The sequence below is a fragment of the Lathamus discolor genome, chromosome 7 (genome assembly GCF_037157495.1).
Source record: "Lathamus discolor isolate bLatDis1 chromosome 7, bLatDis1.hap1, whole genome shotgun sequence".
In the NCBI taxonomy this organism is placed as follows: Eukaryota; Metazoa; Chordata; class Aves; order Psittaciformes; family Psittacidae; genus Lathamus; species Lathamus discolor.
The window spans coordinates 9,119,315-9,141,813 of record NC_088890.1 but is presented as its reverse complement, the minus strand read 5'-3'; the positions used below and the strand labels follow the sequence as shown (position 1 = coordinate 9,141,813).

General features: G+C 40.3%; 2 protein-coding genes across 2 annotated transcripts; one reads left to right on the top strand and one right to left on the bottom strand.

Annotated features, from left to right (window-relative positions):
- Positions 1 to 207: 207 nt before the first annotated feature.
- On the bottom strand, positions 208 to 4,474 carry PDE12 (phosphodiesterase 12). Its single transcript, XM_065687662.1, has 3 exons — positions 2,841 to 4,474; positions 1,763 to 1,841; positions 208 to 1,044 (listed from the first exon to the last, which is right to left on the bottom strand). The coding sequence occupies exons 1-3, from the start codon at positions 4,065 to 4,067 to the stop codon at positions 602 to 604; spliced, it is 1,749 nt and encodes a 582-aa protein (XP_065543734.1). The 5' UTR covers positions 4,068 to 4,474; the 3' UTR covers positions 208 to 601.
- On the top strand, positions 4,165 to 21,454 carry DNAH12 (dynein axonemal heavy chain 12). The gene is made up of 15 exons (XM_065687660.1): positions 4,165 to 5,186; positions 5,717 to 5,807; positions 6,083 to 6,109; positions 8,022 to 8,182; positions 10,308 to 10,398; positions 10,683 to 10,709; positions 11,631 to 11,820; positions 12,696 to 12,771; positions 13,673 to 13,831; positions 14,970 to 15,165; positions 16,334 to 16,522; positions 17,550 to 17,700; positions 17,810 to 17,901; positions 18,164 to 18,342; positions 21,335 to 21,454. The coding sequence occupies exons 2-15, from the start codon at positions 5,751 to 5,753 to the stop codon at positions 21,363 to 21,365; spliced, it is 1,626 nt and encodes a 541-aa protein (XP_065543732.1). The 5' UTR covers positions 4,165 to 5,186; positions 5,717 to 5,750; the 3' UTR covers positions 21,366 to 21,454.
- Positions 21,455 to 22,499: the final 1,045 nt, after the last annotated feature.

Here is a 22,499-nt window from a genome sequence, read left to right as displayed (position 1 = left end):
ACCTTGAATGTAACATGGTTGATTGTTGACAGAAAGCCTACTCACTGGTAATTTAAAGAACAGCTTTCCAGAAGGTAGTAGGTGCACGTACATTGTTCATGCCACTTAATAGAAAATTGGGCTACAGTTATGGTAAGTGAAAGAGAATTTCTGAACTTAACTTAGCTTTTAAAAGCTGTCTTCTCATGACAGTAATTACATCGAGGCTGAAGCAACCAAATTCTTTTATTTTCATGTTCTGCCTTTGGTTCTGAATTAAGCAGGGTTGAGTTTGGACACTCGTACATCAGGTTTATGTATTTTTTTTTTTACAAAGTAATTCTTAGTCTTTTAAAAACACAAGTAAAAATGTGTATGAGAATCCAATTGTCAAACCCCCCTGTTTTAAATATATTTTTGCTATTAGCATATAAAAAAGGGAAAGGAAAAAGTTGTCATGCAAATATTCTGAACAGTCTGATAATATTCAACAAAACCATTAAACACAGGAACTTTGCAGTGATCACTCTGAATTTCCTTTCAGTAGCATCAAGCCATGGTGCAGCCTCAGTTCCCCAGCATTAAATTTCTTGTTTGAAAACCACCAAAAGCACCATACACTTTATTTCCACTTCAAGTCACATATTAGTGCTATATGATCAGAAGGATGTGAAACACTTGGCAAAGCCTGATGGGTTGTTACTTCTTCATGGCTTGGCAATGGAATGACCTGTTCAACCTCTAGAGAATTCCTGTCAATGAAAATGTAGTCCAGACATCCATGAAACCCACCAACATAGTTTGTGTAAGCAGGTTCTCCACAAGCACTTAGCAGTTTAAAAGGATGGCTTAGAGGCATATTGCACTTTTCTTCTTCACCATTTGAAACCCAGTCTTCGTGATCTTCGGCAATGCTACCACTGTTAATAAAACTGTAAGTTCCAGACGATGGTGTACTATTAAAATCTCCACAGAATATGACTGGTATACTTGGATACAAGTCACATGCTACATGCTGGATGTGAGACAAGGCTACAGCAATTTGGACAAGACGGATGTGCCCACCTAAGAACATAAAAACATTACTTTAAATACATCACTGAAGCAGAGGAGGGCTTTCCCAAGCTGTTCATATCATGTATAGCTCCAAAACACTGACCTCATTTAAATTTTCTGTGCACTACATTTTAGAATGGTTTTCATAAGGAAGCTTTTGAAGTTTATGACTATGAAAGTTATGGAGAGGCAGACAATGTTTAAACTTGCACATGCATGAACTCTGAACCTTCAACACCCATATTACAGCAGCTTTCCAGGCCATGGCACCCATCCTACTGATATTCCCCAAAACCACAGAACTGTGAGAAAACAAAATTTAAAAGCGGTGAATCTCTGCTGAAAGCTTCCATAGCCCAATCTGGTTGTTCTTTTAGCAATAAGCCAAGATAGCTCCCTCAGGTACAATAGGTCTTGGAAGCCATGAGCACACATGACACCAGCTATGTTTTATGGTCTACTCTTTGGGTGCATTGTGTGCAACACAACTTGTCTCGCTCTCAGCTGTATTCTGCTGCTTCCAGGGAGATGAGAACAATCTTGCTCTAAGGAAAATAAATAGACCTAGCAGCCTGGCTTTGATTCATCTAGATAAGAAGCAAAGCAGGAAACACTCAGCTCCAGAAGAAAAGGTTATAGCTGGAAAAGAATGGGGGAAATCTCCCTGGGAAGGACAAAAACCTTTACAAACCCAGTTATCCTACATACAGAAGCATGACAAAATTACCTTTTGGGTGCCAGTACAGGTGGGTATTAGCTACACAAATCTTCCTGGAAGGATCACTTGTAGACTGAAGAACTGAAACCTTCAAGAGAAAAAGCAATTACTGGTAAGGCTTAACTAGAGAGGTTACATACTTTTAAAAATGCAATAGTTATCTTATTTCTTTGTGACAATCCAGTTCAAAGAATCTGATACTTGTAACTACTGAATAATACAGCTCCTAAGTTGAGTCTATTTATCTTCTATATAAAGTCCGGGTATCAGCCAATACATCCAGGTATTTGACAAATGTTTTGCTTATAAGTGTCTGGTTTGGCCTTATTTTTTGCTTCTCTCCATTCCATATTTTTTCATGATGTTGCTAACGCTGTAGCATTCTTGACTTTCATTTTCTATTCTCCCACCTCTGGTTTTAGCAAGCAAACTGTAGTACTGCACAGTTAAACTGAACAGAAATTTAGAGGCCATTTCAGTTATCAAGGAAAGCTTGTTACTCCTACTGAGCCCACGAACAGGAAGCTTTTACCAGTGAGTGTTTCTGAAATCCCTGACACAGACCTGCAGCTTACACGTTTGTATTTACACAATAGCTCTGCTGGCAGACCCTCTGGAATCAAGAAGCTCACAAACCTGTCCAACAAATGGCACTATTAAAGCAAGCTGAATTAACTGAATCTCATTTAGAACTTATTTACAAAGTTTTAAGTTTTATGAAATATATACGCTGACATAGGAGAGTAAGTAGTGAAAAACTTGGCAGCTAATACCACCAACATGGGCTCAAATCGTGGTCCAGAATCTCAGTTGCTGTCTTCATCTGAAAGTGAACAGTTTTGCCTTTTTTACCAAATTTTGGTAATGCCATATATCCAGTTCAATAAAGACTTAATGTTTTGTTCCTGGTCCTAAGTTGCTCTTCTGCTGTATCTAGCTAACACAGAACATACTACTGTTCCATTTATGTTTAACATTGTTTCTTCCTCACCTCCCTTCTCTTTGATCTGACACCCAACAAACCTAACTTGGCTGCACCTGCCTGGAAGCAGTAGGAGGAAGAAAGAAGGCATGTAAAAGCTGGTACCTGCAGTACAGATGACCTCTGCAGCACCTTCTCCTGCACCAAGGGGTACTTGGCCAGCTTATCACACAACTCCTTGTGCACTGGGTCTGAGAGCAGGGCTTCGCTGAAAGCTATGTCATGCTGGCTAAGGAGGCTGAATTTGTCCCTACGATAGAAAGTGGCCAGGCCTTCGTGCTGCTTCTCCTTAATCTTGAACAGCCCTTCGAGCCCAAAAGCTTCCAGAGCTGGAGCCAAGCTGTCCACGAAGACGGATTTATCCACTTCTTGCAAGCAGATGAGGTCGGCGCTGTATCCCGCCAGCTCCTTCTTGAGCAGGTTCTGCCGGTAGTCGAGCTCCAGGGCGTAAGGGGCGCAGTACGGGTAGAGCACGGTGCGGGAGTACTCCGTCTGGGCGTAAATGTCGGCCAGGATGTTGTAGGTGACGGTGCGGACGGAGCCCTCTCCGCAGACCTTCCTGGTGTAGACGTGCCGGGAGTCGAAGATGCAGGCGCCAGGACCAGCCTCTACGGGGCCGCTGCTCTCCACCTCGCGGGGCGGCCCGTACCGCTGCGCCCCGTCGCCGGGCGTGCATTGCAGCTTCAGCCGCAGCCCCACCAGCGCGTTGGAGGGGATGAAAACGCGCTCGACGACCGCCGTCTCTACCCAGACTGGGCCATCACCGGCCGCCCCCTCCCCGCCAGCCGGGGGCCGCTGTTCGCGGAACCAGCGGAAGAGGCAGTGCTGCGGCGCGGCGAACTCGGTGCTCACCTTGGGGCACACGGGGAAGCCGGCCAGCAGCGAGCGCGGCAGCCGGAGCTCGGTGAGTGTGGGCGGGTTGCGCTCCACGCGGTACCGCGCCTCCCCGATGTGCAGCACGGCGCCGTCCTGCCAGGCCGCCGCGTTGGGCACCTCTTCGGCCACCACCTCCCCATCGCAGGAGAAGAGCCGCACGGCCGGCGCCTCCGCCGAAGCCTCCTCGGCCGGGGCACCCGCCGCCCGCGCCTTCTTGCTCTTCTTCGCCGCCTTGGCGTTGCCCTTGGCGGTGTTGGCGGCGATGCGGGCCAGCACCCGGCCCAGCGGCTCCGCCTTGTCCCGCTGCATGTGCCTGGCGCTGCCGTCGGGGAGCACGAGCCGCAGGGTCAGCTTAGGCTCGCAGGGCACGCAGCGCACCACGGCCCGCTCCATGGCGGGCGGCGCGGCGGGCGGCGCGCGGAGCCTCCCGAGGGCGGAGCGCAGCAGGCGCCACATGGAGCCGCGACGGGCGCCCGGAAGCGACGGGCCGGGGGGGCAGCACCGCCGGCCGCCACCGCGCGCAGCGGGCGGAAGGCGGGAGGGGTGCGCGGGGCGGCGCCTGCCTGAAGGGGCGGTCCCGTGGCGGCGGTAGGCGCGGGGCGGCTTGGCTGGCTGGAGAGTGGTTGGCTCTGTGCTCAGCACGTGACCCTTCTGCGCCGGGGGGGTGAAGCTGCTGGGATAAGCGACGGGGTTTGTCCCCTCCGCAGCCACATCCCGTCCCCTCAGCAAAGCCGTCACCCCCTCCTGGTAAGCGGGAAATGGGGATAGGTCTCCCAAGTAGCTCGGTTCAAACGGCTTCTGCGTAAATCCCTTGGTACCAAAGGGGCTGGGTTTGTCGTCTGTGAGAAGAGATTTCGTGTCTAGTTTGGAACTTCAAACTGAACAGCCCTGTGCTGTGAGAACGTGTGAGGAAGGTGCCCAGTGCTCCCGAAACCGCATCTGAAATTCTCTCCAGCTGTTCTTGCAGCCTCTGCTTGTGGGGCACTGCCACGCAGGTACAAAATGAGCATTTTCGGGTCTCTTCGTCAAATGTGGGCAAGCGGACAGTCAGTCTCCGGAATTCCTTAGAAAGCAGCAGCTTACCAGAAGCCGAGCAGCAGCTGCCTGCTGCGCGACGGTGCTGGGATTGCTTAGGCGTTCGTGCTGCCCTCTGGAGCAAAGCTTTTACCCGCTTTGTGCAGGCGGAACGCTGGAGCAAAGACACTCCCTCACTTCCTTGGGCTGCGTTGAGCCCTGTGGCAGACTAAAAAGTCTGTGATGCTGTTTTCTTTTGCTCATCACAAGAGTCCGTCAGGAGTGTGGCTCTGCACAGAGCGCGGCAAACACCCTTCTGTGGATGCGTGTCGAAGGAGCTCTCCGTTCCGGGCAGCAGGAGCCCCGGCCGGCGGCTGCAGGGCGGTTCGGCGGGGAGCCCAGCGACATGGCGGCGGGGCCCTGAGCGGGTGGGCGGGTCCCGCAGACCTACCGCGCGCGCGCGCGCCCGCCCTCCGCTGCCTGGCAACCGCGTTGTTGTGCGGGGCGGGCTGCGCGCCGCCGTCCTGCCTGCGCTCCCCCGGGACCGCGGCCACGGCTGAGGTGAGGCGATGGCGGGGGCTGCCGCTGCACTTCCGTCCACACCTCCGCGCTCTGCTGGGCGGAGAGAGCTCTGGGAGAACGTGATAGGGCCTCGTGTCCCTTTTCTGAGCGTGCTTTGTTCGGGTGCTTCCACCACCGCCTGTTTTGATTCATTTCTAGGACATACTGCTAATATGGGAAGTGGCTTTGGGTGTCTCCTCCTCTGTGAGGACCTGTTGAAATGCGGTTGTCAGTTTGTGCATCGTGTTTGCAGGGTAACCCTGCTGTCAGGCTTCTGGGACAGCCATACTCAGCCACAAGCAAGAATTGAGATGCCATGGAGGGACAGTCTTTTAGTGAACCTGAGCCCAGTCACACACTAAGTTTTTATTTTCCTTCTCTTCCCCATCTTCCCTCTATTTTTCTGTATTTATAGAAATAAAAGGCAGCTGGTAAATGAAAAACCAGGTTGCATCAATTAAAATGATAGCGTTACTTTTAATATATTATTTGTAGGTTTTCTGCACATCTGACTCTCTGTTTTACTTCAGAATTGATCGAGCTTTGAAAGCCTATCACGTGCCCATGGAAGAAAACCGCAACAGAGAGCCTGTACCTCCTATGCCAGAACTGCCTTCCACTGTGAGAAAGTATTTCTGTAATATTTTAACTGTTGCCTGTTCTTTGTTATTCGGGCATTTATGGCTCTTACTTGTTAGTACTTACTTAAAGATATTTATCTCAATCCTTAGTAATTTATAAATGTATTTATGTGTTCAGGTAGTCCCATTGAAACTGATACCTGTATATCTACATAATAAAGTTTTTGTTCAAGAATAATATTTGTTAATTTCTGATTTTTTTTGTTTGTTTGTGTGTTCTTAATACATAAGGATTTTCTGTTCCTTTTTATACAGATGAACAGTGAGCTAAAACAACAGATGGTGAGTTAAATTCCTCTGTTTTTTTAGAGTAGAAGCGTGAATGTTCTCTATTCAGAAGGATTAGTGTGTTATGTGCAATTAATGTTGGTTAAACAGGCAGTGCTTTTTCAATAGTCTCGGGGGGAAATATGGAATATGAAGCAAAAGAGGGATCTCTTCTTGTGTTCCAGTAGAAGGAAAGTATTTTTCTGTTACAGAAAGTATGCCCATTAGTAATTGACATTTGGCTCTAAAATCATTATAAAATCAAGATCATTACTTAGAAAAAATCCTAACAGGCTTCAGGATTTGTTTTGTTCCACTGGGGTCATAGGCAGTACTTTAGCTTGTAAAAAACTTAGTCTTTGACATTGTTCGCCTGATTTGAAGAGCACCTACAGTTCCTGGAATTTCTGTATAGTTTTTAAAATTAGACTTGATCTCTGAGAGCCACTTTAAACTCAGATTAGCGCTGAAATGGTTGTATCTTTTTTTCCTAGCTGATGTTAGGTTTTATTATGTTTTATTATGTTTTGTTTTATAAGAAAACTCACTCAGAAGCATAACCATCTATTCCTTTGGCCAAAAAGATACCCAACTCTGTTTGTGTGTACTTTTTGCCAGATAAAGTTTTGTCCAAAGAACAGTAACGGTAACTGAACTGTTGATTGTCAGTCATAAACTTCAGCAGAGAACTAAGGAAAATGCTGTACTAAAAAGTACTCTATTTTATATTTAAGCATTGAGGCAGGGAGGCCATTTTCCCAACCATAGAGTAACTTTTAGGGTACTAGTCAGTGAGTACTGAAAGATGAGATTATGTCACACACTAAGTTTTTATTTGCCTTCTCTTCCCCATCTTCCCCCTATTTTTATGTATTTATACGAGGTGATTATCGAACTTTGGTTGCTCACTGTCTTTAACTGTGGTTACCCAATTATCTGCTCCACATATTTATCCCACCCCCAGACTAGGATTGTTACTTCAAGCCCATACCTGTTTCAACTTTGCTGTTGCACAGCCCAACTACCCCACAAATGTGGTCAGAATCAAAACTTCTGTCTTCTTAGCTGGAATCCCATATCCATCCCACCAAATTACAAGCTGCCTTTTCACTGGGAATCTGCACCCACAAGACAGGATTTAACCACATACCCTCAGCCATGTTAGCACCTTGCTTGCCTCTTTCATTTTAGTAATCTCAGTTTAGTCTTGGCTGAATTCAGTCTTGGTTCTGAAGAAGATGCACACGTTGACATACTGTAAGTGAATGTTACCTAGAAAGCCCAGAGTTGCTGCAGCTTAAAGTACTGTCAACCATCTTCTTGGTTTTTGCAGAGGCACTTGTTCTGGTATCTCTGGTTTCCAGACAGGCAATTGAAATGAAATTGTACCCTGCTCTGCCTTTGTGTCTGAATTTGTTCACATTACCTAGCATCATGGACTTAATGAGGCAGTAACTGTTTTTTAGTGACCAGACAAAAAAAGAGTAGATAGTCACCTGCTGAAGCCACAGGAACAGCTGGGCCCCATCAGAAAAGGAAATGTGCCTACATCAGAGCTAGTTCGGTGCAGTTTGCCAGTGGGGAGGAATTAACAAGCTGCTATTCTGGTGTCTTCTGTACTGTGCACAGCTGGTAGATTAGCAGTTGAAGAGATTTGTAATAGAACCTTATTTTGATGCAACATGCTAATCTCAAGTTAATAGAACAGCACCATCGTTTTCTACTACTGCAGACTTTTAATATACATATCTTAACATATACAGGGTTTTCCCTTTTTCTGAAAGCTAAACTTTCTTAGATTGTAGAAATCTCTGAGTCTACCTCATTTTACATTTTATGTATATTCAACTTAGTGCATGCATCTGTTAAACCGCTTTCTGGACAGGATTAATTGTATTCTACAATCTTGGTTTTGTTACGGTTTTAGATGTCGCAGTCAGATGGAGCACGTCCCCGTAAGACTTTGAGAACTTTGCTTCCTCCTACTGTTCGACCTTCATCATCCACATCTGATATGTCACCATCACAGAATAAACTATTGACATACCGAAGATGCAAAGAGCAGCAAAAGAGGCTTAATCAGTTACTGTGAGTTTGATGGAATTCAAGAAATATCGAAATTCAAATGAAAGAAACAGCACATTTGACATCTGAGAAATAATGGTGTTTGTTAATTTTAGAGGTTTTTGATGTCACTATTGCAGTGCTGATCACTTTCCATCTAAAATCATTAATAGAAGAACATTTGATGGAATCTCTGATGTTTTTTCTTTTACAGCACCCAGAATCTGCTTGAGATGTTTGTTGGGGTGAGTTGTGAGCAGAAAGTGACCTTCACATTTTGAATGTTGTTTATGAGAGTCTGAAAAAAATCCTTTCTCTTTATGAAAACCTTTTTCAAAGAGAATCAATGCCTGGATCACTTGCTTGCATTTGTATGAATGATCCAAATGTGGGTCTACTTCTGACATCTTTGGTGGCACTCTTGCTATCTTAATGCATTTGCCACTGAACTTAGTGATCTGTGTCACTGCCAGAGGAGCTCAGCTGCCCATCTTGGTAAATTCACATAAAATTGTCGTTCAAGATTTTTCATTTGGAAAGGAGGAAAGACAATAGGAAAAGTCTGCTTTCACGTACTTGTTAGGTCTGATAGAAAAACAGGGGTTTGGTTTGGTTTTATTATTTTGATAGAACTTTATTCCAGAGATACCTACATTATTCTCAGGAACTTACTGAAAAAGTAAGACATGTTGATAATCTTCACATAAATGTGTGAGGATTATGTGGGCTAAGGTTGCATTGATTATAGTAGCACTGTGAAATATATAGCAGCTTCCATTTTCATGTAATAGATTAAAAAGGGAAGGAAATTGTATTTGATAGGATTAAAAAGCACAGAAAAAAATGTTTTGGTCTTCTGAAGAAGAAACGAAAGTTAAAAGATCTACATACGTAAGTCAATTTAACCTATTTGAAATACTGTTACTTCAATGCTTTCATTTTTGTTGGTGTTGGTTGTTAGTGATTCCATTTGCTGCCACCAGTTTTGGTGATGGTAACCAGTTAACCAGTTACTTAACTAATTGATACACAATTGATACTCCACTTCAGTGGCTAAACTTTTACATGGCCAAGTATTACAGGTTGTTTTTTGTTGGAAGATACTTTTATGTGTCTGTAATTGTTTGCTTCGCTGGAGCTAGGCAGACGTATAAGACTGAGTTGTGGGACTGAAGTCTGAGAAGAATCGATCATAGAAGAGATATAAATGCTGGTAGCAACACTCAGTTATAGAGAGCAGTTAATACATATTGAAGTTAAAAACAGAGATAGGTGTTTGCTTTCTTTTAATAGTTTAAAGGCTGTTATAATACAAATCTAACAAACAAGAAGTCTTTTAATTTTAGCTTTTGGAAAGTAAATTCTGACTTTTCAATGATACCTGCAGAAGCAGAGTGCAGCTTGTAGAATGCAGATGTTCATTATGCTGAAAATACTAGCTATGTTGTAGTCATGACTTGCTGTACAGTAAAGTGCTAACAAACAGTGAATATTCTGCTGGAACACTGACTCAGTTACATTTTTGTACAGTGAACTGTCTTTCAAATAAGATCCTCTGAAGTAGTGTTTTGAGTGTATACTTGAAATTGGCAGTCTAACTTCTGCTTGGGACTTTTCAGTTGTGCTATATTGAGATAAGGCTGAAATCCTGACAAGAGATGTGTAGGTATGTGTATCCCAAAAGACTGGACTGAAACATTTTAATGCGCAAGGTCGGCAGGATGTGCCACCATTAACCATTTAAAGTTTTCTGATAGTTATTTAGCACTTTATAACCACAGGCAGTAAAAAAGAGCTGGTCTTAAAATCAACACCTTTGGGAGTTTTGTTCTCCACTCTTTTCTTACCCCTTCCCCCCACTACAGTTGGACAAGATCTGTTGTAGTTGTTTGGGGAGAAGTAAAATATAATCTTAACAGGAGCAATTGGATGAGGTGAATCAAGGCATGTATATATTGTGATTATGGTCAAGATAAATGTGGCTGTTTATATGAGAGCAGACAAGAGTATGCAAAGACAGCCTTACCTCTTAGTGCTCAAAGAGCTGGTAAATGAAAAAAAAACAGGTTGCATCAATTAAAATGATAGCGGTATTTTTAATATATTATTTGTAGTTTTTCTGCACATCTGACTCTCTGTTTTACTTTAGAATTGATCGAGCTTTAAAAGCCTATCACGTGTCTATGGAAGAAAACCACAACAGAGAGCCTGTACCTCCTATCCCAGAACTGCCTTCCACTGTGAGAAAGTATTTCTGTAATATTTTAATTGTTGCCTGTTCTTTGTTATTCAGGCATTTATGGCTCTTATTTCTTAGCACTTACTTAAAGGTATTTATCTCAATCCTTAGTAATTTATAAATGTATTTATGTGTTCAGGTAGTCCCATTGAAACTGATACCTGTATATCTACAGAATAAAGTCTTTGTTCAAGAATAATATTTGTTAAATTGTATATTTCTGATTTTTTTTTATTGTTTGTGTGTTCTTTAATACATAAGGATTTTCTGTTCCTTTTTATACAGATGAACAGTGAAGTAAAACAACAGATGGTGAGTTAAATTCTTTCCTCTGCTTTTTTAGAGTAGAAGCGTGAATGTTCTCTATTCAGAAGGGTTAGTGTGTTATGTGCAATTAATGTTGGTTAAACAGGCAGTGCTTTTTCAATAGTCTCGGGGGAAAATGGAATATGAAGCAAAAGAGGGATCTCTTCTTGTGTTCCAGTAGAAGGAAAGTATTTTTCTGTTGCAGAAAGTATGCCCATTAGTAATTGACATTTGGCTCTAAAATCATTATAAAATCAAGATCATTACTTAGAAAAAATCCTAACAGGCTTCAGGGCTTTTTTTTGTTCCACTGGGGTCATAGACAGTACTAGTAGCTTGTAGAAAACTTAGTCTTTGACATTGTTCGCCTGATTTGAAGAACACCTACAGATCCTGGAATTTATGTATAGCTTTTAAAATAAGACTTGATCTCTGAGAGCCACTTTAAACTCAGATTAGCGCTGAAATGGTTGTATCTTTTTTCCTAGATGATGTTAGGTTTTATTATGTTATATTATGTTTTGTTTTATAAGAAAACTATCACTCAGAAGCATAACCATCTATTCCTTTGGCCAAAAAGATACCCAACTCTGTTTGTGTGCACTTTTTGCCAGATAAAGTTTTGTCCAAAGAACAGTAACGGTAACTGAACTGTTGATTGTCAGTCATAAACTTCAGCAGAGAACTAAGGAAAATGCTGTACTAAAAAGTACTCTATTTTATATTTAAGCATTGAGGCAGGGAGGCCATTTTCCCAACCATAGAGTAACTTTTAGGGTACTAGTCAGTGAGTACTGAAAGATGAGATTATGTCACCTTCCCTTAAGTATAAGAAATGGTAAATATAAAGATACCACATTGTCTAGCTTAATGCAAAAAATATTTACATGGCCAGTTATTAGTCCTCTGACAATATTGTCCTTCCAGGAAAACTATCTCTTTCTGAAGAAGTGTGTGCTAAGGAATCCCGTCGCTCCCATTCAGCACCAGTGGCTGATGTCCATGCTCACATTGGTGCCACAGTCAGTTATGGAAGGCAAAGATAGAAAGCTGTTAGTTGAAAAGCTTCTAGTGGAGATAATGGAGGATTATGAAAAGAGCATGAGAAGATTTGTGGGTAAGTACCAGAAACTACACAGTACTAATATTACTACATTAATGCTGCTTTCTATGCATGAGGAAGCTCACACTAGAAAGCTGCAAAGGTAAGTGGCTGGTTTCAGATACTGCTCATACAACTCATTTTGATTTTTGACTTTCTTTCCATAGTTGCTAACTGGAATTTTGAATGTGAATTCCCTTGAAATCATGTATTAATGTCTTTAATTCACATTTACAGTATCTGAAATTGAGTCAAATTTTGACAATATTTTGGTAGATGGCTGATCTTTTTAAAAATGCAGATTAAAAAAAAATCACAATTTAACATGGAATTAACTTCTTCAGAATGTCGTCAGTGGGATAATTATAGTGGCCCACTGTCATTATATTAAACACAATTGCAACTTAGAATCATAGAATGTCTCAAGTTGGGACTCTTAAGAATCACTGAGTCCAAATCCCTGCTCCTCACAGGACTACCTAAAACTAAACCATATGACCAAGAGCAGTGTCCAGATGCTTCTTGAACTCTGCCAGGCTTGGTGTTGTGACCGCTTTTGTGGGGAGCCTGTCCCAGTGACCGGCCATCCTCTTGGTGAAGAAATTACTCAAGTACTTAATTATTTAAACACTGGTCTCTTTGAAAACCTTCATGAATGGGGGACAGCACTGGAATTAAGCCATCTGAATCTGAACAGATATTTAGCGGAAGCTGTGATTTTGAGTTACCTTTGGGAGAACATGTTTTGAAGACTTGGATGATACAGTTACGTTTCCATCCTACTGGTGCTTGGTTCAACCAGGAGTACGACTGGTCGATGACTGAGGAAAAGCAGCATCTATTGAATATGGCTTAATTTTCTTCTAATGTTGGTGTATTTTTTTTCCTAGTGCGAAGTATTCTTATTAAACCAGACATAAAAGGACTTGAAGATGAAGAGGAGGCACCTTTGCCTTCATTACCTGTGTGAGTGGATTAAGATAGCAAATTGACCCACTGGCAAAATGAACTCAATTGCATGAGTGAAGTTCTTGTTGAGCTGCATGAACACACAATGTTATATTATGACACAGTATTAATTCTGGAGTCCTTTAATGAGACATTCTTTTCTGTCTGCATTCAAACATCTTATATCTGACTGCTTTACAAAGTTTCAGCACTGACAGGGTTTTGTTACTGTTGTTACAGTTACATAGGGTAGCGCTAGTGACTGCAAATGAGACTTCTTGCTCTGAGTGCCCAGACTCTCAAGTCATATTGCAGCCATCCCTGGTATAAAGTGTGTGTGTATGGGGCTGTTTACTGGCAGATAGCAGCATTGTACAGTACTCAACATGCTAAACCTGCATCTAATAGCAAGGTTTCATATGCCTTTGCTGTTATGAGGTGAAACCTTGAGACTGAAGGAAAAGCTGTTATGCTCTGCCCAAAGAGAGGAGGAGTTCAGTAGACAAAATATAATTATCTGTATGCCACTATTTGCTGAATGTATGCCATCTAAATAATGATGATAAATACTTCCTCTTAGCAGTTGGTGAAGTTAGAAGTTTACATTGAAAGAGCGGGTGATCTGAAAATACTGTGGAATATAAAACATGGTTGATCAGAGTGTTTTTGTGGCTTCCACTGTTATCACATTGAGGATATGTGTATGGCACTTAAATAACTATTCATGTGTCATGACATGTCCTGTCTGACATGTGTCTATTCATGTGTCATATTCATGTTAGGGAATAAGCTTTTTAATGCTACTTTCTACATGTTTCATTCATGTATTGTTTGAACTCATCACTTCTGTTTGTTTCTTTGTTTTGGTTATCTGGTTGTGGTTTTGATTTTGTTTTTTTTCTTTTTCTTTCTTTTTCAGAGGCCTGGATTTTTCTAGTTCATGGCATAAGAGTTTTACCCAAGCAAAGAGTAAAATCCTTTCCAAGTTGCACATTCTCCACCCCACAATGAAATCGCTACTGGATTTTGGATATGCAGCATTCTTTGGCTTTCTTCTAGTGGATTTCTCAAGCCTCAGGTAAAGTCTGTTTTGGTGAGTTATTAACCCATATAGGATTTTGAAGCTGGTAACTTGCTGAGGGGGTACTCAATCCTACTGTCCATACTGCCAACAAAGGTGTTAAACAGCAGTGGTCCCAGTACTGACTCCCGAGGGACACCACTCATCACTGATCTCCTCTTGGACATGGAGACATTGACCACCAGTTGTCCCTCTGTCAAATTCATGCCTCTCCAATTTAGAGACAAGAATATTGTGTGGGACAGTATGTCTACCTGGACTTGTGAAACGCATTTGATGGCAGTTGCTTTTCCCTTATCTACCATTGCTGTAACTGCCTTGTTAGAAGGCCATCAAATTTGTAAGGCATGATTTGCCGTTATCGAAGCCATGTTGGCTGTCACCGGTCACTTCCTTATTGTCCGTGTACCTTAGTATAATTTCAAGAAAGATCTGCTCCATGATTTTGCCAGGCACCAAGTTCAGACTTAATGGCCTATAGTTCCCTGGGTCTTCCTATTTTTCCTTTTTAAAAATAGGGGTTATATTTCCAGTTTTCCAGTCTGTGAGAACTTCACTGCCATAACTTCTCGAATATGATGGATAGTAGCTTAGCTGCTTCACCCGCCAGTTGCCTCAGGACCTGCAGATGCATTTCATTAGATCCCATGGACTTCTGCACCTTCAGGTTCCTTAAATGGTCACATACCTGATTTTCTTCTACAGTGGGCTGTTCTTCATTCTGCCGGTCCCTGCATTCTGTAAAGCTCTCCTCATTATTTTTTTTAATGCCATGATCACTCTAGAAGTCTGGTTGAAGTAGCATTTGAAAAATTGACTTGAGTAGGGAATTCTGTGCTAAAGATCAGGTTTCTTGCCAGTTCTCATCAGATTATTTTTAATCCTGGAACTTTTCATCATTTTCAAAAAGATAATTCTCAATATCTTTTTCTTGTTATTTTTCCTGGTAACTGTTCATTATTTCCTGGGATTTGTGGTATTTTTTCCTCATTTAAGTCTACAGAAGTGATGCTTAGGTTCCCACCATGCTTTCTGCTAAAAAAGCACGGGTTTCTAATACAGTATAGATGACTGTTTCTTTACTCCGTGGGGTTTAGAATTTTGTTTATAAGGTTGGTGTAACTTTCTTTTCTAGACTGAAAGAGCCAATTGACAGTGAATCTTTAAAGACTGATGTCTCTCTAAGCTGTTCTAAAGCAGAAGAGAAAATACTGATGACATGGTATCAAAGAGTTATCAAGCTCTTTACTCAAAATGAGGCACTGAATAGTGTAAAGTTGGATCAGCTTGACTCTTTTTATAACTGTGTGGCTGCTCTTATGTCTAATCAGGTAAAAATCTGTCTCCTCCATGATAAACCTAATGTGAAATTTAGGTCAGTGTATTTAATGAGTCAGCATAAGATATGATATGGGACCTGTTTAATCATTGTTAGCCATCTGTTTGCATATGATCCAGTAAAGTATTCAGCGTTGTTGTCTGGCTTTTTAGATGCAAAAAATTACTTCATTTTACCAAATAGAATGTAATTCGCTTATTGAAGAAAGTATCTGTGTTCTTAGGCCCATTCCTATCACTCATCTTGGCACTACGGTTGCATGTCATGTATTAGCAAAATGTACAAAACCTGGTCTCTCTCCCCTGAAAGCAAACTTACTTACACAAGCAGGCTGAAGTCTGGCTCTGCCGCATGTATGCAAGTGGATATAGTTCTGCAACGTTTCCAATACATTTCTTTTTCTGTGGAAAATGATCCCACAGTGCTGAGTTAATTTTTACTTTTTCCTCCCTGATTATTTATATCAAGATGGAAGTTATGTGAAGTGTCTCTCAGTTATTTTTTCATTGTTGTTTTGGGGATTTCCAATTGGTTTACTTCCTAATAGTAATAAACAAAGAACATTCACAGGAAAATAACTGATTTCAGACTGAGTCAGTTGTTTTTCAAAGTTCTCAGTTTACTGAAAATTAAAAATCCTTTAACTTCCAATTAGAGCGTCTGTTGTTCGCATTGTTCCATGGAAGAATATAATAATCAGTGGGAATATCTATGTTTAGCAGTTCAAGAAGGCAGTATTTTGGGTATTATATTGGGTATATTATATTGGGTATTAAACCTTTATTTACTTTGTGGAAAAATAATGGAACAATAGTCTAATCAAATCATTGTCATATTAAAAAAAAAAAATCTGAGGAAAATCAGAAATTCCAGATATTTCATTTATACTTAGAGCATGTGTTAGTAATAGACTGACTTTTGTAGCAAAAATAAATGCATGGGCTTTACTGAAAAGCTTGTGTACTTGTTAATTAGTTTACATCCTTTAGGGGTTCGGACTAGTACCCACTGATGGCCTTAGAAAAATTCATAGTCCTGAAGTTACCCATTAGTCAGGGTGTAAGTTGTAAAATGAATGGAAATTCTGATTTACTGAATGAAGGCAAGTAGGATGGGGTTTCTTTTCTTTTAACTAACAGGTGATATATGTTATTACCTAGGTGAAAGACTTATTGACAAGAACAGTTGAAGCTTACGTGAAACTTTTTGATCCTGAAGACAGAAATGGCCCACCTTTGTTTAAGATGGAATTGACTCTTGATGAACAGAAAATAGAGTTTTATCCAAGCTTGCAAGACCTAGAAGAAGGAATTCAGTTTATAGCAAATCGCATAGGACAGACGCTCCAGGTGTGCTTTTATCTTTAAATATGTAACTGTGAGTTTGCTCAGTGCATGCAAATATAAGTGATTTAGAACTCTGACTGCCATGGTAATAGGAAGAATACAACTTGAGGTATTTATTTTCCATGAGCATTCCACACGTCACATCATGAATCTTGATGCCCAGTTGAACTCCGGCCAGTTCTGAAACTCATTTTTGTGTTCCTTGTTCATAAAAAATTGGTGTACCTGCTACTGATAGTTTTAGTCTGCAGGTTTAATCTGCAAAACTGCATGTCTACAAATGGATTGTCTGCCTGTTCATTAAAGAAATTCAGACTAAAAACCTACTAAGGAAAGAAAGCTAGATAGAAAATAAACTTTTTGTTTTCTTATTCGGTATATCCGGAAAACTGAGAGTGCTTTAAGTACAAGTAACCACATCTTCCTATTTATTTTGAACATGGAAAATTAAGTAGTCGTGCTGTGTTTACTGACTATGAACTAACATTTTGCATAGAAATACAATCAGCACCTTAGTTATATGTGTGATGATTTACAATAAATTTGCATTAATGATTAAGATCCCCAGAGAAAATTAGAGTTGATATTCCTTTTCTTTGTAAGAAAAGGCTCAAATCTCTTAACATCTAATACATACAGTATGTAAAGATTTATGTCTTGAGAACCAACTTGTGACTCCGGGGAGGACAGCCTTTCTGGGGGCTTTAGCTGAATCTCTGTAAACTAAGTACCGGCCTTTAATCATACATGATGGTACTTTGAAAGAAGTGTTTTGCATTTAGTTGTATGTGTTGGCATATAGGACAAAGTTTATTTTCCTGTAACACTGGGTAATTATTTTTTGTCTGTTTCATGTCTTTCCTGTTAAACTCTTTGAATTGGGAAGAGTCATTCTAGGTGTGTGTGAAGCACCTTGGTAACAATTAGGGTCTTGTATTTTTCAATGTCTTCTGCAGATTGCAACTTAAACTATATATATCCTGGTATTGCTTTTTAAAATCTAAATAATTAAAACTTGCACTTGTGTTAGAATATCCAAACAGTACGTTCTTGGCTAACGGGAGACAGTACAACTCTGGATACTGAGCTTCCTAAGCATGTCTTAGAATGGGCCACATCTACACTGAAAAAGCGTATCAGAGGCAACTTAGAAGGTCCAAAGAAATATTTTGAAAAATATGGTGAGTGTTAGAAGAGTGTTTAAGTAACTATGTTACTTCTTTATAATAAATAATTTACAGGACAGTGTATGCGTTATAATAGTATTAACCCAATCTAATTGAATTGTAGTTGAAAAGTATGGCTGGCTTGTAGATGGAACTGCACAGGCACGGGTAGAAAGATTTGAAGCAGAAGAACACAGTTTTGATGAATACGCTGCTGTAAGTTTTAATGCTACGTTTTATCTTTAATTTTTACTATACATAGAGCAATAATAAAAAGGAAACAGAGGATAAGGGGTGCTTAACCTTTAGCTAAAAATTATGTTGACTGCCTACAAATCTACAACATTAAGTGTTTTTTCTCCTAAAAATCTGTGGTAAGTAGAAAAAAGAAATATTTTCTCCAATGTATAATACTGACTCCTGTAGCCAAGTATTTAAATAACAGCTCTGAAGTGTAAAATCTAATGTTTTTCTGAAGCTAATAGATGAATTCTTCACGCACAAGAAGGAAATCTTGAGTTTACCTGCGGTGGCTTATTTCCCTATGGTCTATTTGAATTCTGAGGATTTAAAGCAAGGTTTGGCGAGTAGTGCAAACACCTTTGCAAAAGTGCTAATGGACAGAATAATTGCAAATTACAGAGAGGAAAATGAAAAGTAAGTAGAATTTTCTGCTTGTGAATGTTATATGTGTTAAATTCATAGTAGATGCATGCAGAAGAAATGCAAATATACCATATTCCTGTTTAATGAAGACTCTTGGCAAACGAATCATCTAATGCAAGTTGCACCAGCTGATGTACTTTTTTCCTCTGTTTTAGACTCAAACTAGTAGGGAAACTTACTAATAGACTTGGATAACAGAGGTGCCAAATGATCAAAGGGGTTCATTACCACTCTGGCTTTTTAAGTGTGAAAAACAGTATTATTGCACTGTCAAAGAAAGGACTAGCTAGATTCTTTCATTACATGACAGATACCTCTAGATTTTCATAGATAATGGTAGGTAAAAACAGTGATTAATTAGAATAGAACAGAATAGGATAGACTTATTTCAGTTTGAAGGGACCTACAGCAATCATCTAGTCCAAATGCCTAACCAGTTCAGGGTTGCCCAATAGTTTAAGCATGTCATTGAGACCATTGTCCAGATGCGTCTTAAAACACTGCCAGGTATGGGGCATTGAACAGCTCTCTGGGAAGGTTGTTACAGTACAGCCTTCACAGTAAAGAAATATTTCCTAATGTCTGGTCTAAACTCCCCTGGTACAGCTTTGAGCCGTTCCCACGTGTCCTGTCACTGGTTACCAGGCAGAAGAGATCAACACCTCCCTCCTCGCTTCCCTTCGTCGGGAAGCTACGGAGAGCAATGTGGTTGCCCCTCAGCCTCCTTTTCCCCAAGCTAGAAAAAACCGAAGCCCTTAGTTGCTCCTCACAGGAGATGCCTTCCAGCTCTTCACCGGCTTTGCTGCCCTCCTCTGGACGCATTCAAGTACCTGAATATGCTGCTTAAATTGTGGGGCCCAGAACTGCTCACAGTACTCCAGGTGAAACTGCACCAGCACTGAATACAGGATAATTCCCTCTTTTGACAGGCTGGTTAAGCTGTGTGTAATGCACTCCAGCATGAGGTTTGTCCTCCTGGCTGCCTGGGCACACTGCTGACTCATACTGAGCCTGCTGCCTACCAACACTCCTGGATCCCTTTCTGCAGGGCTGCTTTCCAGCCACTCCTCTCCCAGTTTATGCTTGTGCCTGGCATTACTCCATCCTAGGAGCAGAATCTGTCACTTTGACTTGTTTTATCCCATTAGTCATAGCCCAATGCTCTAGTCTATCTAGATCCCTCCGCAAGGCATCGCATCCCTCAAAGGGAGTCAACAGCACCTGCCAGTTTGGTATCATCAGCAAACTTGATAATGCTGCATTCAACTCCTGCATTCACATTGTTGATAAACGTATAAAGAGGAGCTGTCCCTAGAACCGAGGCCTGAGAACAGCACTGATGACCAGTTGCTGGCCAGATGAAGCCCCATTCACTACAACACTTTGAATTCTGTGCTTCAGCCAGTTCTTCATCCAGTGCATTGTGAATCAACTCACCCCACCGCTGGACAGCTTGTCCAGAAGGATGCTGTGAAGGACAGTACCAAAAGCCTTACTAAAGTGCAGAAAAAACTACATCCACTGCCTTCCCTTCACCCACTAGGCAGTGACCTTAGCATAGAAGGAATATCATATTAATTAAACAGGACATTACTTTGCAGGTATAGATTAAATTGTAAGTGAAGTCATACTACATTTTGGTTAAAATGAACAGCTATGGTCAAATTTTATAGTGATTCCATATTACCAAAATGACAAAATATTTATTATGAAAGTGTTTGTGTGTATGCCAGTGATACTGTACTTGGGTTCATATCCTTACCAATAGTAATTGAAATATTGATTGCAAAACAAGACCCCAGAATTCAATTTTTTGAATTGTTGCAAGTTAAGAAACAGTATTTTTCTAGACTGGCTTGGTCATATTCCTTATTTTGTTTCATAAAGTAATGGAGTTGGTGTGTGGGGTGTTAAAGAAGTAGTTTGAACTTTTAATTCCATTAAAGTTGAGCTTGAAGCCAGTCAAACTCAAACCTTAAAATTTTGATATTTGTGTAAAATAAATCTGTAGGATATGCAGGGAATTTGAAGCCATTAAGGAACGTGCATTAAAAGTTCCTGAGACAACAGAAGAAATGGTGGAAACAGTAGCTTACATAAAGAAAGTCAAAGACAAAGATATTAAGGACCTCTTGTTAAGGATCAAGGTAAATTACTCTTAATCTTTTACCGAACATTCTAGCCTGTACAAATACAGAATTCATTCTGGAATGCAGACTTTTGTCTGATCATGCTACAAATACGGCTAAACTGTATCCTCAGTGTTACTTCAGACCAAAGTCCAGCTCATTCTTTGCCATATGCCTTTCCTTCTTACTCCCCACATCCATGTGTTCTATATGTTGGTGAGGAAATGCAGCTTTTAATAAATCATAGCAGATTGTAAACCACTCAGATTATTGTTTGCACCTAGAGACTTCTTTCACAGCTACTTAAAAAGCTATTTGTGAAAATGTAACACACAAGTGTAAAAGAATATTATGTGTAAAACCAGTCATGACTCTGACCACACAAGAAGCAATTTACTTGATGATGTTTCATTAACAGTAGTAGTTTGCATGTGCTCAGAGAACAGAACTGTGTAAGCTGTGGGTCAGCCAAAAACAATATTGGATAAGAAGCTCTTTGCTATAAGTTGTGATGAAATGAATCAGATTTTCTGTTGTCGTAATAAGTCTGTAAATATAGCATGTTTATCCTGAAGAATTTATGGGTTTATATTTTTAATAATATTAGGATTTTTGCACTTAGATTTACAGGCCACAGGAGTCATATTTAGAGAAACAAGCTTACAAGTGGGGCAGGGATTTTAATATTTTTTAAATATGTATTTTGAATATTAATATTTAGTTGGCTGAAATGGTTCTGAATTCTGAAAAGTCTATGAAATGCAGACTTACGTTTTATCTTTTTAGATAATATTGTCCTACCCTATATTCTAACAGATCTATGAGACAAAGTTTTGTGAAATCTCTTTTCACAGAAGTGCTCTCAACAGCTGCTTTACTACTTAGACAATTTCTTATTGGATCCTGAAGACATTGCATTGAACACAGCAGCTCAATTATGGCCAAAGAGGATTGGCCTTATTTTTGATGAGCATGATGATGTAAGAGCATTTTCTTAGTTTATGGTATATTTTGGCTTGTTAGACTTTTCACACTACTTGAGCTATTAATTTCCTCAGCAGGCTAAATGTAACACATGTAACATGAATCATACTAACTTAAGACATGCATAAATAACGTATTTCCAGAATTTTTTATATCAATAGAGAGCTTTCTGTGGAGTAATTGCTTAAAACCTTCAGCAGGTCTTACTATTACCTGAATTTGTTTATTGTCAGGACTAGGTAATTCATAAGAAGGTGAAAATTTGCTACACTGCAGTTGACTAATATTGAAAATGCAATTGCCATAATAAAGCCGTAATAAGAGTTAGTGCTCTGAACAGGAAGTCATTTAGTTAAAATGATATTTTGTTCTGTCAATAAAAGAACAGTAGGAATTGTGTTTTGGAGGTAGCAATCATTAATAGAGAATACACAACATCTGGTTTTCTCTGTGTGACTGTAGATTATTCTCTTTTCTTCTGCTTCTCTGTATTCATTTCATTAGCATTCATTCTCTCTGGCTGTGGTACAGTTAAGGCTTTAGGCTTGACTCAAGGCTCTTGCTTCTTTATAGGAATTTAGAGTAATTTTAGTAATGCCTCATAAAAATGTTTAAGAACTAACGAGATGAGAATCCATCTATCTTTTTTTGTTTGTTTGGGGGTTTTTGGGGGTGTTTTTTTTGTTTTGTTTTGTTTTTCCTGTAACACTTTCTTATCTTTTGTCTGACTGTGGCAGGAAGCCTCCAAGGCAATCCTAACTGCCATGATTGCAGAGTTAAGGGTCCCGTGTTAACATATAGGGATTGCACACACTTAAATGTGACATTTAGAAAGCAACTCCAGTAGTAATTTCAACTGTTGTGACAATAATAAATTATCTGGATTGTTAATTTTCTGTCTGTTTGTGCTAAGTATTTAATTTAGATGGTACTGAGTATGTTAATTATTGAAAGGACTTAAAACCACTTTTGTGTTGCTTTTGTACCATTTTAAAAACCCCAATTGTTTTGCAGCTCATTGAAAAGTTTAAATGT

What these genes read in the sequence shown, in the direction of transcription:
- PDE12 (XM_065687662.1), bottom strand. Translation starts at nt 4,067, where the DNA reads ATGTGGCGCCTGCTGCGCTCCGCCCTCGGGAGGCTCCGCGCGCCGCCC. An exon ending in AGAGGTCATCTGTACTGCAG is followed by an intron (nt 1,842 to 2,840) that starts GTACCAGCTTTT and finishes TTTCTCTTGAAG; the next exon opens with GTTTCAGTTCTTCAGTCTAC. An exon ending in CCTGTACTGGCACCCAAAAG is followed by an intron (nt 1,045 to 1,762) that starts GTAATTTTGTCA and finishes TTATGTTCTTAG; the next exon opens with GTGGGCACATCCGTCTTGTC.
- DNAH12 (XM_065687660.1), top strand. Translation starts at nt 5,751, where the DNA reads ATGGAAGAAAACCGCAACAGAGAGCCTGTACCTCCTATGCCAGAACTG. An exon ending in GTGAAGTAAAACAACAGATG is followed by an intron (nt 10,710 to 11,630) that starts GTGAGTTAAATT and finishes TTGTCCTTCCAG; the next exon opens with GAAAACTATCTCTTTCTGAA. An exon ending in GAAATATTTTGAAAAATATG is followed by an intron (nt 17,701 to 17,809) that starts GTGAGTGTTAGA and finishes ATTGAATTGTAG; the next exon opens with TTGAAAAGTATGGCTGGCTT.